The 14244-nt window shown below is 35.3% G+C and overlaps 1 protein-coding gene across 2 annotated transcripts in view; it reads left to right on the top strand.

Moving 5' to 3' along the window:
* Positions 1 to 14244, top strand: part of LOC137394634 (uncharacterized) — a 51375-nt gene that overhangs the window by 21339 nt on the left and 15792 nt on the right. For both annotated transcript variants that reach the window (XM_068081385.1, XM_068081384.1), the window contains exons 8-9: positions 11998 to 12082; positions 13452 to 13584. In XM_068081385.1, the coding sequence (XP_067937486.1) occupies positions 11998 to 12082; positions 13452 to 13584 (218 nt within the window). The remainder of the gene's footprint in view (positions 1 to 11997; positions 12083 to 13451; positions 13585 to 14244) is intronic.

Raw genomic sequence — 14244 nt, 5'->3', positions numbered from 1 at the left:
ATATATATATATATATTTATATATATAAATATTTATATTGTATATAAGATATATATTATACTAGCTGTGCAACCCGGCGATGCCCAAGTAATAAAAAAGTCTTTGGACAGAAAATTTATTTGTATTTAACATATACCACATTTATCATTGCTTGCTGGACAGCCGGTGTTGCCTGGGTGTTAAAAATCATCTTGTAAACAATGAAAGGTGTTTATTACTTGCTATTACCTCCCACTTGCTATTAGCCTGGCGCATTGCCAATGGCTAATTTGAGTAAGCTTACTAAAGGCTGGTTCACACTATATCGCCGTTAGTCCGCGTTTTCCTTGTAGCATTCATCGTCGATTATGTGAACCATGAGCCGATGATATCGGCGAAACAACGCGGACATGTCAGAAAGCTTGCAGCTGTCAAGCTTCGCCGAGCATCGACGACTGCCTTTCAAATGTGAACCATTTCGGCGATGGAAATGTGTGGTCGTGAATAGCAGTGATTTATTTATATCTGCTTATGACAGCCGCTGCAGAACTAGTTTTTGATTCCAGCACGCGAAAACAAAGAGATTTCTTCGCGAAAATTAAAAAAGATAAATGAACACACTACGTCACGGAGTGTTTCCTGATGCGAGCGTGGATGGATTTGTGATAGTGTGAACATGGTTATCATCGACGATCACCAAAGTATTGTGGCATCAACGCTGAAATACAGCGTTATACCCTAAGACACCTATATTTCGCCAGTATTTAGTTTCGTGAGTAGCATACAGAGTAAAATTTCGCTGCAACTTAATTTCACAGCTCTGAGTGCGAAAATATAGTGATGTGAAAATAAATGCAGTGGAACAATCATTATTAGATTCCTCAGGTCCAGTTCATTGGTACGAAATATTTTTCAATTTGGGACTATCGTACTTTTCGGACTATAAACCGCACCTCTATATAAGCTGCATCTGCTTTATTTTTAAAAAAACGATAATAAAACAATAAATAAGCCGCACCTTTGTATAGGCCGCAGAACTCAGGACTGTGCTTTTTAACGTGGCAGCAACTTTGCCATTTAAAACGGAGCAGTGTCTAACGGCACAGTTTCGTATTATCCGACGCTTTTTAACTTAGTGCCTAACGGGACAGTACCGTGAGGCATTGTTTCGCATTTTCTTTCACTGCTAGAAGTGCAATAATTGGAGATTCCCGTTAGTGCGCCCTAGCGGTGAAAGGAAAAGCCACAGATTAGCCGCACCCCTATATAAGCCACATGGCTCAAATCATCATAAAAAAGTAGCGGCTAATAGTTAGAAAAGTACAGTTGTTTGTAGTTGTGAACCGCAGGTAGAAATGTGTAGGTGAGATCGATAATGCAATTTGATCGCTTGCTGCCATTTGTCTCCTGGACTATAAATGACGTCAAGGTCCCTGCCGCAGTAACCGATGTGGTACCAATATTAGAATTCAAGTATTTATAGCACGCGGTGCCGCGGTGGCCATGGCTCTGGGTTGTTATTGCTTTTGGTTGGTAATAAAATTCATCACCACAATAATTATTATTCAATTTTATGACTTTCCCTATCAGACTGTCATCCTCATCAGTTACAAATTCAATGACTAAACTAATATCATCTTCCTCATTTGTCTAGGCTTTTCCAAAAAAACTTATTATCTCAATTTGTTTTGCCATGCTGCTCAATCGGTGTATTAGCTATAATGAGTTTAGCAAAAATTGCCCAATGAGCCAACCACACACGAAAATTGCCTGCATTTCTAATATGACGATTTTATTGTGAATATCAATGAAGAAAGCCATTTAATTTCGCGTTTTCGCTTGTTCGTTATGATAGTTTAGTTTCGCTCATGAAATTTTTGCGAGAGGATGTTGCCGTGAAAATGCGAAAGTTAGATGCCGCGAATACATAAGTGTCCTAGGGTAGTGTGGACCAGCCTTAATAAGAGCTAACTATTTGCTTTCATGATTGAGCACGCCTACGATTACGATACTGCTATCTATACTGTTGCACTACCACATTACTTCATAACGGAGAGCGGTAGCGTAGGCCTATTTGCTCCCATATAACGCCATTTATTGGCCTAATGAATCTATCAAGCCTGTGTGACTTAGTAAGGTGTCGGACTAGCGAACGGGAGGTTCTGAGATCAAATCTTCTGTGATACGGATTCCTTATTTAAAGATTTTAATAGCTATAGCTAGAAAATCACACATACATCACACCACATCACACACATCACACCATACCCACCACACCCACCACACCCACCCACACACACACACATAAACTTTGAGAAATATATATATATATATTTATATATAATCCCACGACCACACGAGCGGAGCGGAAGTGTGGGAGTTTTATGATAAATGCATGTGCACACAACTTACGAAAATTATTCATCAACAATGAGACGAACCCTCGTCAAGAAATTTCATCAAAAAATTTAAGCATCGGAATTTAAAGTCGTTAAAGTATAAAAACGATACAAAACACATTTAAACCTATTTAAATATGTTACCAAGTCTTTGTAAACCTACGATAATATCTTAAAACTTACCCATCTGATCGGATTATATACAAATAGACAGATTAATTTGAACGAAAATTGCCACAAAAAGCTTGAAAAGCTCGATTTAATAAAAGTTAAGACCGAAAATTGAAACGCCAATAAAGCCGTGCAACCGATTGTAGAACTATTTAGCAGTGCGCATTTCACGAGAAAACCGTGCTCATTTCATCAGTCTATGGCATTTTTACTTGTAATCGAATTTGTTCGAAGGTTTCTGTAATAAATGTAGACCGTTTGAGGCGTAGACCGATTTACAGGTACGAAATTGTGGTACACAGTTTATCAGCCTGTGTTTTTTGTCCAATCACCGAAGGTTTCATTATTTGAAGCGTTAGCTGAAATTCTTTACAACTTATGTACAAGCTAGGGCCAAACTACAACGCCCCTTCATGACGAGAACATTTTTTATTTTGCTACAGTTTTATACGCGTCAATGCTCTTACTCGCTTTCTGTTAAAGATCGCTTATCAAAACCATTCTACATTCAACGCAACCAACTTTCAAACTGTGTATAGTACACAGTAGCTTGGCATTTTACTTCTAATTTTGCATTTCAGAGTTATAATAAACATATTTCTTTATTGTTGTTGAATTACATACATTACAGTAAATTAGGCCTACAGCTTTATAACACTTTTATAACAGCTTTTATTTTGCTGCAGTTTGCAGAAATCTTTGAGACGCATGAACGCTCATAGGTTTTCTATTATTGCTGTATTACTATATTAACAATATCGGTTATTTTAATAATATCAGTGCATTTTACTTATAATATTGGCCAACATTGCATTTCTCCTATTGCAAGGGAGAGATATAAACGTGTAATATTTTCCTTTCATTGTTGTTGTTTGTCATGACCAAACACTTTTTAAATAAATTTTCTAAAAACCTATATAAATACCACAACTTCTCGATATTGCTAACTATGACGTTTTGAAATGTAAACAAAATTGTGTATTGTTTTTCTATTATTACTATATTAATAAAATTGATTATTCTAAGAATATCAGTGCATTTTACTTCTAATATTGGCCAATATTGCATTTCTCATATTGCAAGGGGAAAATATAAACATCTTTTCCATTCATTATTGCTTATTGTTGTATATAATAACACCCACACCCAGTACATTACAGCTACCATTGCAGTTATCCTATTGCACTGCAGAGCCATTTGATTGCTAATATTGCATTTCTCAACCATCAGTACCCTTTATTTTTTTGCCAATATCTCTGGCCATCTCTTTGGTCGTGGGCTGTATGACAGTGGAATTTCTAGTATACTTGTATTAATATATAAAAAATGTTATATATTTATATACATTAATATATATTTAGAACACAAAGCATTGAACAGCATTGTTGCTGCCGCGAAAAATTTTAACAAAAAACCGTCTAGTTTTAATATACAGTGGACCCTTGCCACACAATTAAGCATAGAACCCATAGTAATTATCTAATGCAAACACTCCCTGGCAAGAATAGTCAAAATTCTATACATAAACTGTACTTATTAAAAATTAGTAACAAAATATTATGGAGACCTTACTAAATATAGTTACCTACAGGAACTTAGTGTATGTAGTTATGATCTGCAGTAAAATGTACCATTGCAATGTACCAATGCATAGTACAATCTGCCGTATATATACTGTAGGGAGCTCTTACATTTGAGACAGAAGTTTAACATAAACGTTGAATTAAGCTCACTAAACACACATAAAGCCAAGTTTTAGCATATCTTTTACAAAACTAAACTTAGCATTTTTCATCTGCTAAAATTTGATCACCTATCTGTTTCTGAGAGAGCGAGCGTCATACCTTTTTCAGGCGTTGTGAATGGGATTTCGGTGAATAGCATATCGGCATATTCGTTATTTCGACGTACTCAGCACAATGACTGCCAAATTTTAATTTCAAAAGAAACTTTTTTGATATCGTATGGCGAAAAAATTTTGTATGGCGGGGACGGAAAAACATTGTGTTCCACATCTTGAGGCAAAAGAAAACCTATGACTGGTACATCATGACCAAGTGTCGCACAGCACTCAACTTCCAGAGTTTAGAGTACCATTTTTAACTTGATTTTTATAAAACAACATATACATGTATATAACATATACATATATATATGTTATATATATATATGTTATATATATATATATATATATATATATATATATATATATATAACATATATATATATAACATATATATATATAACATATATATATAACATATTTATATATATAACATATATATATATATACATGTATATATATATGTTTGGAAAATTATATAATTAGGCAGTCATAAGCAGGCATTAGACTCTATCGATTGTTTTTCACACTTTTTTCCAGATTTCTTTCCGAACGCGGTAAACTTGTCTGGAATTTCTCTTGGACAATTGATTTGCTGGTATACTTTCACTATTTGTATTGATCGATAGGCTACTACGCTTGCAAATTGAACCTTTAATAAAAGCGCTGCCTCTGCTGACACCTGCTGTTTATTTTGCTCAGGCTGGGCTCCAGTAATAGTCTCCTTTGTGAGTATAAGTCATATCTGAAGCAGGCAATTTAAACTGGTAAATGGTTTAATGAATTTTTAAACTAAAGGCATCATTAGCTGATCTTCTGTCAAGGGTCTGATCTTGCTAGGATACACCACTTGTTATCGTTTGTCGATACACCTGGACAGTCGCTGTTGGTTTGCTGTCTGTCGCACGTTCTCAGATCCTCCTGTATTACACTTTTTTAGAAAACCTGTCACACTGAGTGCAGTTTTGCACGTTCTTTTAGTACAAAATTATAGGTGTTTTTTGCACTTTTGGTAAAGACTGATCGACAATCCATTATTACATTGCGCTAGCAGAAGTACGGCCTTACTTGAGATTTATTTCACGTTCAATCAAATAGCATTTAACTGGGTGTTTAAGATGCTGGTTCCCTGGAACCAGTCAGTTTTAAAATCAAATATTTTAAAAACTTGGCGGAAGGCATGGAGTATATACATGTGAATTTTGAATGAAATCAGCCAAAAAATAAGAAAATGTAGAGGTTTTCTGCGGACAAACAGACAGACGCATGATGGCAAAGTGAGATTTATTGTTAGAGATTTTTGTGGATTGTAACATATATTTCTCCAAATTATGCAGTGTTTATCCTTATTGATTCACATGAATTGCTAAAGTACTAGTTATTATATTACAGTTTTGTAAAATGCAGATTTACAATTTTCAATCACCTTCAAAATCAAAATAATTAAATCTAATTAAAAAATGGCTGATGCCAAATCTAGTGGGAGTTAGTTGTGTCATTTGACAATGATTTATTTGATTCATGAAGGTAAACTGTAAAGACGAAACATCTCATGGTTGGGTGTATAACGTAGAGATATAGGAAGCACAAATTTACATATGAGGCTAGTTAACTGTTTAAAATTTTCAGTTATTTGCTTGATAGCTAGTTTCCATTTTCTACCTTGTTCAATAGATTAATTATGCCTAAATATGCAAAAGTATAATTTAAATGGCAAAAGTACAGTTTTTTAAATTAAAACACAACTTAGTTGTATTCGCTAGTCTGGTCTTCACCTTTTCAACCAAAACCGGTTCACGGTTAAAGTTCATGTTTTAATTTAAACAGCACGGGATTAACTAAATAGGCTCATGTTAAAGGGAGTTCTATTCAGGGACGGTCATCGTACCCACCCTTTTCTGGCTACCCTCTTTATCTCTCCAAGTCAATGTTTTTTTCCACAGCTTGATGTCACTTTATAATCTTTTCATGGTCCACATAGTAACTTTATTTTTGACAATGTAGACACACATTCAAAACATTTTTAATTATAAAAATTTGCTGTGAAAATAGTTATTGTAGTGATGAACTACCCATTTTTGATAAATTTTTAAAACACTAAAAATGTACTCATCATTGATAAAATTGGCCAATCATATGCCAGTTATGCGCAAGTATTTATGGACAGAACCAACATTCTGCATCTGGAACTGATGTCATGGCAGCATATGCTGAAGTCGCCCTCGAAGACATCATTCATTGTAGCTATCCTATAGCCCACTGTTAATAAGGTTCCTTTGGTACGTAACGTACGTGACGCACACAATAATGTACACTTTGGTTTGGAAATGCCTGAAGTAGGCGAGACCATAAGGTTGCAGACAGCTGGTCATGTTCTGTAAATAAGTGCCAGTGTTACATTGTATAGTTACTGCATTACTGTCTATGATTGCTCCGTATGCGGCAGCAGGGGCAAGATGGACGAACAGCGCTGACATCTGTGTTATTAAAACACAAGTAAATCTCTTTGTGATTATCTGAAGGCTCACCTTTTATGCATACACGAAGGATGCCTAGGGTTGCTTTATCAGGGATGCAATTTTTTAATGCAGTTTTGCAAACTTGTACTTGTAACTTGAATGTTACTATTATTTGGTCAAAGTGAATAAATTTGGCTCAATACAATGAAATCTTTCTACTGCACGGCGATAATCTACCTTAATTTGAAGAAGATGTGACACAATCGGTTTCACGTTTTACAAGACCTTGTATCTTGGCAGTCTAGTGTGCTGTGAGAGATCATCATGGGTGCCAATAAAGTACAGAGAATAAGTATGCGCACAGTAAATCTAAAACATGGAAGGTGAGTGATTGGTGTAGGTGGTAGCTTGCTGGGTGATGAAACCGAATGCCACAGGTTTGAATACCGTACGAAGCAATCTTTTTTCTCAATCTCCAGCCTTGGCTTCATACAGAGGGCTGCGGACTTTATTATAGTAAAGTTTGCTTAAAAGGCAGACCAAGAGAGGCTAGTCTATGGTTTTGGCATGAATCTAATCATGACGAAGTTATTACTGTATAGAGTTGCTGAAACTCCTCTGTCACGCTCACACAGACTTAGGTAAAATTTCAACACTTTGTAACTTTAGAAAAAGATGTCAAGAGCCACTTGATTAAGCTAAATTAATCAAGACCTGCCGACTTTTCTCATTTTAATGAAATGATGCATGTTGTCTTTATTGTCGAGTTATGCCAACTTCTGTGGGTCCAGCGCCTTGACTAGCTGCATTGTTAATGCGCATGTGGGCCTCATACCTCAACATGTAGGAATTAGGCTTTTATTTATTTTTTTAACCTAATCAGTATTATAATTTTACTAATTGATAAAACACGCACACAAAACCTTAAACCACATCACCTCAAGTAACTCCGGTGATGTCTCTGAGTACATTCATTATTTATTTACCAATGTTTGTGTGATAATCGAAATCAAAACATGAATGATAAATGAAACGATGTGGGTTTGTATCTACAGGCGTGAAATAAAACTCTTTGTTCTGCTGGCAACGAGTTTAAAAATGACTTATTTTTAGACTAAAACAACTTTTTACTCACTGAGATTCTGGTTAGCAGCAAATTTAAGCATTTGAGATTAATTAAAACTGTGTTTACTCTGCTGATAATTCGTCAGCGATTACCAAAATCTTGATGGGACAATAAACATTGAAAAGCTTTTTTTGGTCGACTAGAAAGTTTGGCTGAACAAAGTTTAAACAATTTGCAAACAGTCGATCAAACTGATTCGAACAGATAAAGTGAAGCTACTTTTTTCACGCAGAACAGATCATCCTTACTATAATAGAATCGGTGTTTGTCTAAAGTCACGTTATGAGAGTTAAAAAGCTGTCTTGAATGGGGATTGAACTCGGATACTCCAATTTGCAGGTCGGCGTACTAACCACTATACCACTCAGACGTCTTGTGTCGTCGCCAGTTAATTATGGACATACTGATGACTATTCGTTACAATCTCTCACAGTTTACTGGACTGCCAAACATACTAGTACCTCATAAGAATTAATTGTATTCGCACGCGAAATATCAATCGGCTGTGTAGATAAGCCGATGTGTTCATTCGTGAAAAAAATTGTCACAAAAGTCAGCTAAAAGCTCATAACTGATTATCAGATAGTGCGAACTCGGCTGTAGTTCAATTGAAAAACACTACATTTCTATCAATTAAACTAAAATATAGTTGGCTACATGAGCATATAATTGTAACAAAAAATTTGATTTATACTATTACAAAGTTTAAATATCATGTACTTTTGAATTCTGTATGTATACTGTAGAAGGATGATTGTATGACAGAGTGTCAAAAAATAGCTATTTTTGAGTCGCGTATGTCATAAGCATATTGTTGAGTCGGGTATGTCATAAGCATTTTTTCAGTTGTAAGCCTACCTATTAACCTAGTGTAAATACATGTCACTACAAAATAATAAAAAGCTGATCATTATGCTGAATTTATTCATTGGCTATTCGATAATCGCAGAAAGAATCCATCGTTCTTTTTACGTCATCACCCTGTTTGCACATGCGCTCGTCCACGAAAAAGCCGCCATCTTTGTAAAAAACAATGTCATTCTCCTGAATAATAGTATTTTTCTGTGTTGTTTTGATACTAAAATAAAAAATTTGCAAACAAAAGCATTGTTTGCAACAATTAATTGCTGAAGCTTCGTGTTTTTAACAATAAACGTTGTCCATGAAGATTGCAGACAACGATAGAATGACGTCACGAAAAAACGAAGGATGACTGTCTAGCTCAGGTGTCTATGTTGTGCCATAAAACACCCTCAATGTGTCAGTTTTGGAAAAAATGCTGATGAATATCTTTCATTCCTATTCAATTTTAACCATTTAACTTTATTAATATTTCTTTGCTAAAAATGAAGAGTGGTTGTCATATCTATTTGTAATTTTGAAATGCAGTCAGTTGTCTTTTAATTAATTCCTGTATGAAGGATGCAGAAGTAGCAGTACCCTAGATGTCAGAGCTCTGCAAACAGCAGACGAAAGGGGTTTAAGCCTGACAAAACGTCATTCTTGGTGTCAGAAAAAGCATTTGATGCATTTGATATTAAACTCCACAATGAGGCTTTCATTTGTCGTGTTAGCAGCAATCTGCTGAGACAAATGGCAGGTGCTTCTTCTTCATCCTTAATCGGTCTTGCATGAAGTAGAGGAGAGGCGAAATTAGAAGTTTTAAATATGTTTAGAAATTTATTCAACTAACCTTCGTGTACTACTTGGGTTATACAGTTTAAGCTGTCAAAAGGCTGTCGGTTACTGTAAAACAGCTGACACTATTGAGGCAGAGTGTGGAGTACTCAATGCTTCGTCATCTCCTATCTCAAGGACTGAAAAAAAGAAGTAAAGTTGTTGCATTGTTTTTTATCCCTTATGTTTTATGTGGATATACGCGCACTATAGGAATTTCAGTGCAAAAAAACTGAAAAAATATAATAAATATTTCAACCACTTTAGTAATTTGAAACGCAAATAGCGAACAATAATTCATTACAAATTATTATTAACCAATCAGAGCTTTGTGTCAATTAAAAGTAGCTCACAATGCTTCACATGAGTGTTTCATGTCCTCACTTTGCGTGAACTTTTATTCCATGTTACCATATATTCTTCTGGTTTATTTAACCTTAACCTGTACAATCTTTGGTGAAACCTGATAGTTATTCATAGAACACCGTCTATTCAACCAAGAAGCCATGACAGCATTGAGTCAATATGCCTTATAACATACTGAGTGATTAAAACCCTTGCTATCGCTGCATGCAGTGCTCGAGGGCATGTCAGCTCACAGTCCCTGATTGCACTATCTTACAAGACAGCCCGAGTTGCCTTTTAATTTATTGCAAATCAAGTGGATGACATAGAGCTATTCTTACTTTAGAAATTCCTGCATCAGATATTAAACCCGTTTTTTACTGTGTCTGAACGTAAACTGCTACTTTTGCGAGTTCTACCAACAGCTGTTAAGCTTTTAATTTAAGTTCACATAAGAATTGTTTGTGGAGGTTTACAAAGCTGTTTTATAACTTGTATAGCAGAGACATGTTTGTTGTCTTTCTCATGTTGGTCAAGTCACTTGCCCATTATTATAGTAAAGGTCTGTTTGTTTTACTTTATTTTAGACAAAGGCAATATTTATTATTATTTTCTATCGCAGCATAGACCTTGCTGTCTAAAAGAAAGTCAATTTATTTAAACGTTAGAGTTGGGTGTTTCCCTAAAATTATCGTAAAATTACCATAATCATGGGCCTTTAACCAACTAAAAGTGATAAAAACAGTTTGACAGATATAAAATTAGCAGATATCCGAGTGTCCGATGGAGAAGCTTAATTTACATTGTTCGTCGTTCACGTATGAAGAACATATAATACCGATGAAAATGTTAGGCTTATCATGGTCAAATATTTCTGTCTGTATGTCATTTACATATGGCCAATGGAAATTAGGTTTTGCATTTTTACTACGAGCCATCTTTTTGTCGATCCCTGCTAATTAACCCTTTGGCTCAGGAAACAACAAAAATGTCATTTATCGGTTGGGTGGGGAAACGACATTTATGTCGCTTTCGGTAGATGTTTATAAAGCTGTCGCCTAGTAACATCAAACAAAGGATATGAACGCATAGTAAGTTTTAAATATCATCAACAAGATAATAGTTGACTATTCACAATATAAAACGATTATCTGAGAGGTGTTGCCTTGTGCTAAAAGCTAAAGAATTCGCAACTACTTTGAAAAAAATGAAAGTTGGAAAAACCAGTCAACATTGGCTTGACTTTCAAAATAGTAAAATAAAAATTTATTTGATCCTGCGATCGGTAGTGATATTTTGCCTGATCAATACACAAATAATTCAGATGATAGAAGTGATGTAAACCTTTAAGACTTTTGAATATACAGAGAAAAGTGATTGTTATGGTAGCTCGCATGGCTACACTGTAGGGTTCGACTCTACTGAAAAGAATGATTTCAAGCATTTCATACTGAGACAATTACACATAGTTGTAGCTTTTTTGTAATAGTACATATGTAAATGAATGTTTATGTACAAAAGATTTTGATTAAAGAAATAAATTTCAGTTTGAGCTATGCATGTTCATAGAATACCGATTTTATTTAACTTTCAAAAATAAATTACATGACGTTCGGGTGTTTTTGCGGGGCTTTAACCCAGCTAAAGGGTTAACGAAGACAATATCACCATTTTTAGATTTTTCTTTGAACTCATAATATGTAAAAAATCGACTAGTTTGGCAGAGTTGGAAGCCCCCTCTATGCGGAGGGAGCGTTGAAATGGCCCTTGTAAACAAATCGCTTTACGTGAACTTATCCAATTAGCGATGCCGTAAACGACTTCACCCTTTATATCTCATTACGCTTGACAATATGTACATGAAGTGCAATAGATGAGCACGATTGTACGCCCTGAATTGAATACAAGATTATCATAGAGCAGCCTATAGCGTAGGTTTGTAATTAGAGACAGTTGTTATAAGACGTTAGAGTGTAGCCTCTAATTCTATGTTAATAGGAAGGACAAGAGCCTCGAAGCCCATCAATCTGAAGTTACTATTATTGAGAGAATGAAAGCTGAGATGATTAGACTTCGTGCCATGGTATAATTTAGCGCTACTTTTATCCTTAATGACTGCTCAGCTGTGGTCTCTATTGATTCCCTGCTAGCTCTTCATTCTCCTTCCGATCTTAGTTAGATGAGCTGGTGCTAGGGCTCACAGCCATTCACCTTGTCTAGTCGCCCTACTCATCATCTACGTAGAAGGTCGGCAGGTTTCAAGGTTGTGTGCTTGTTTTGTTTATAGTTTATAGTTTTATATGCTGCCAATATGACTTGACAAAGAATATGACATTTTAAGGCTAGAACGAAGCTGCTAGCTGGTGTTTGAGTCTAATGCCTTATAATTTTTTTTGTCATTTTACACGAATGAAATTTATCTCAAGTCTTTTTAGCTTGTAATAGATTTATTGTATTATTTTTATTAGAGTTCTCTCATCTGACTTTATTACATTGCTGTGAATTTCTATGAATTTGATGTTGTATAAATCTGGATGAGACGTGGGCTATTTTATAGGCATGTTATATCATATGAAGTACCTTAGTCTGTTGCTGCCATGTTCTGCAGCTTCCTTTTTCTTGCTTCATAGAAATGTTTGTTATATGTATAAGCTTATTTATGGTTTTTATTTACCTCTGTTATTCTAGTTACTTATGATATTGTATCCACCTCTGTTTCTGCTGTTATTTAAGATATTGTATCCACCCTTTTTATTGATGTTAATTATGATAGTGCATCCACCCCTATAGTTGCTGTTATTTATGATATTGTATCCACCCCTGTTTCTGCTGGTAATTATATTGTATACACCCCTGTTATTGCTGTTAATTATGATATTGCATCCACTCCTGTTGTTGCTGTTATTTATGATATTGTATCCACCCCTGTTATTGTTGTTAATTGTATTGTATCCACCCCTGTTATTGCTGTTAATTTATGGTATTGTATCTATCCATGTTGTTGCTGTTACTTATATTGTATCCACCCCTGTTAGTGCTGTTAATTATATTGTATCCACCCCTGTTGCTGCTGTTAATTACGGTATTGTATCCACCCATGTTGCTGCTGTTAATTACGGTATTGTATCCACCCCTGTTGCTGCTGCTACTTATGATAAGATGTAATAAGCAATATTATTTAAAATTTGTTACACCATCCTATTAGTTCTGCAATGTATAAATCTATTGTATCCATTGAGCCTGTAGGTGATTTCGATGAATCCTTTCTGGGTGAAGCGCTGTTGAACTATTGCTTCATATCCAGTTTGCAATTTTATCATTCTTGTTGCTAGCTTTCTTGCTGTTGTGTATAAGGAGAGTAGCTCTATGGGTGTTAGCCTAGCTGTCCCATGGCTCAGCAGTGCCTTATGCTCTGATTTATTGGTGGGTATCACAGAATTTTGTACTCGCAGATATCCAGTCAGGAGGAGATAATAAAGAACCTAAAATCAAAGCTAGTCGTGGCAGAAGCTAATCAAGTTCGAGCAGAAAAAGACCTGCTGATACAAAAGACAAAGTCCCTCAACATGTCTAATGCAGCTGACAGTGAGTGACTAGAATAACCTTAGAAATGTCTTATTTCTAGCAGCGAGCCTCCCAGTTGTACCAAGGAGCCAGGTTGCTGGTGGAAATACCATGATGTCGTTTCTGGCAATCCCATAATGTCGCTGGCGTAAATTCTCTTGATATTGCTTAATATAAGATTGGGCCTACTGTATAATAACTCGTTTTGTTTATGAATAATATTACAACACTTAATAATATTCCTAAGTTGAACACTGGTTTTTGCTGCCTGTGGACCTCAGAGCCAATGAGTTTCCATTAAACTTATCAGACAGGATTTTCTCATCTTGGCTTTGAGCAATATGTTTAAAAAGTAATGTGATTTATATATTGCATATTGGTCAACTTGAATAGCTGAAATCCTTGTGATTACCTTTGCCAATTGCATTCATTTTTGTTACTGTTGTGTGATGTAAACATACTCATACTGAGCTATCCTAATAGGTGCACTAGCTACCTTCATTTTCTCACTAAACATGGTATAGCACAGCTATAGCCAAATGGCGGATCTAGATCCGGATGCGGATCTTTGTAGCTTTTTTGTGGATCTTTCAAGTTGGCTGTCAAAAAATGTTTTTGAAATATTTTTTTAAAAATTTGGTTTAAAAAGATTTTTGTAAACTTTTTTGATTTTTGTAAATT

The sequence above is a fragment of the Watersipora subatra genome, chromosome 4 (assembly GCF_963576615.1).
Source record: "Watersipora subatra chromosome 4, tzWatSuba1.1, whole genome shotgun sequence".
NCBI classification, from domain to species: domain Eukaryota; kingdom Metazoa; phylum Bryozoa; class Gymnolaemata; order Cheilostomatida; family Watersiporidae; genus Watersipora; species Watersipora subatra.
Note: the sequence above shows the minus strand (reverse complement) of the source record. Positions and strands in the feature narration are given on the sequence as shown.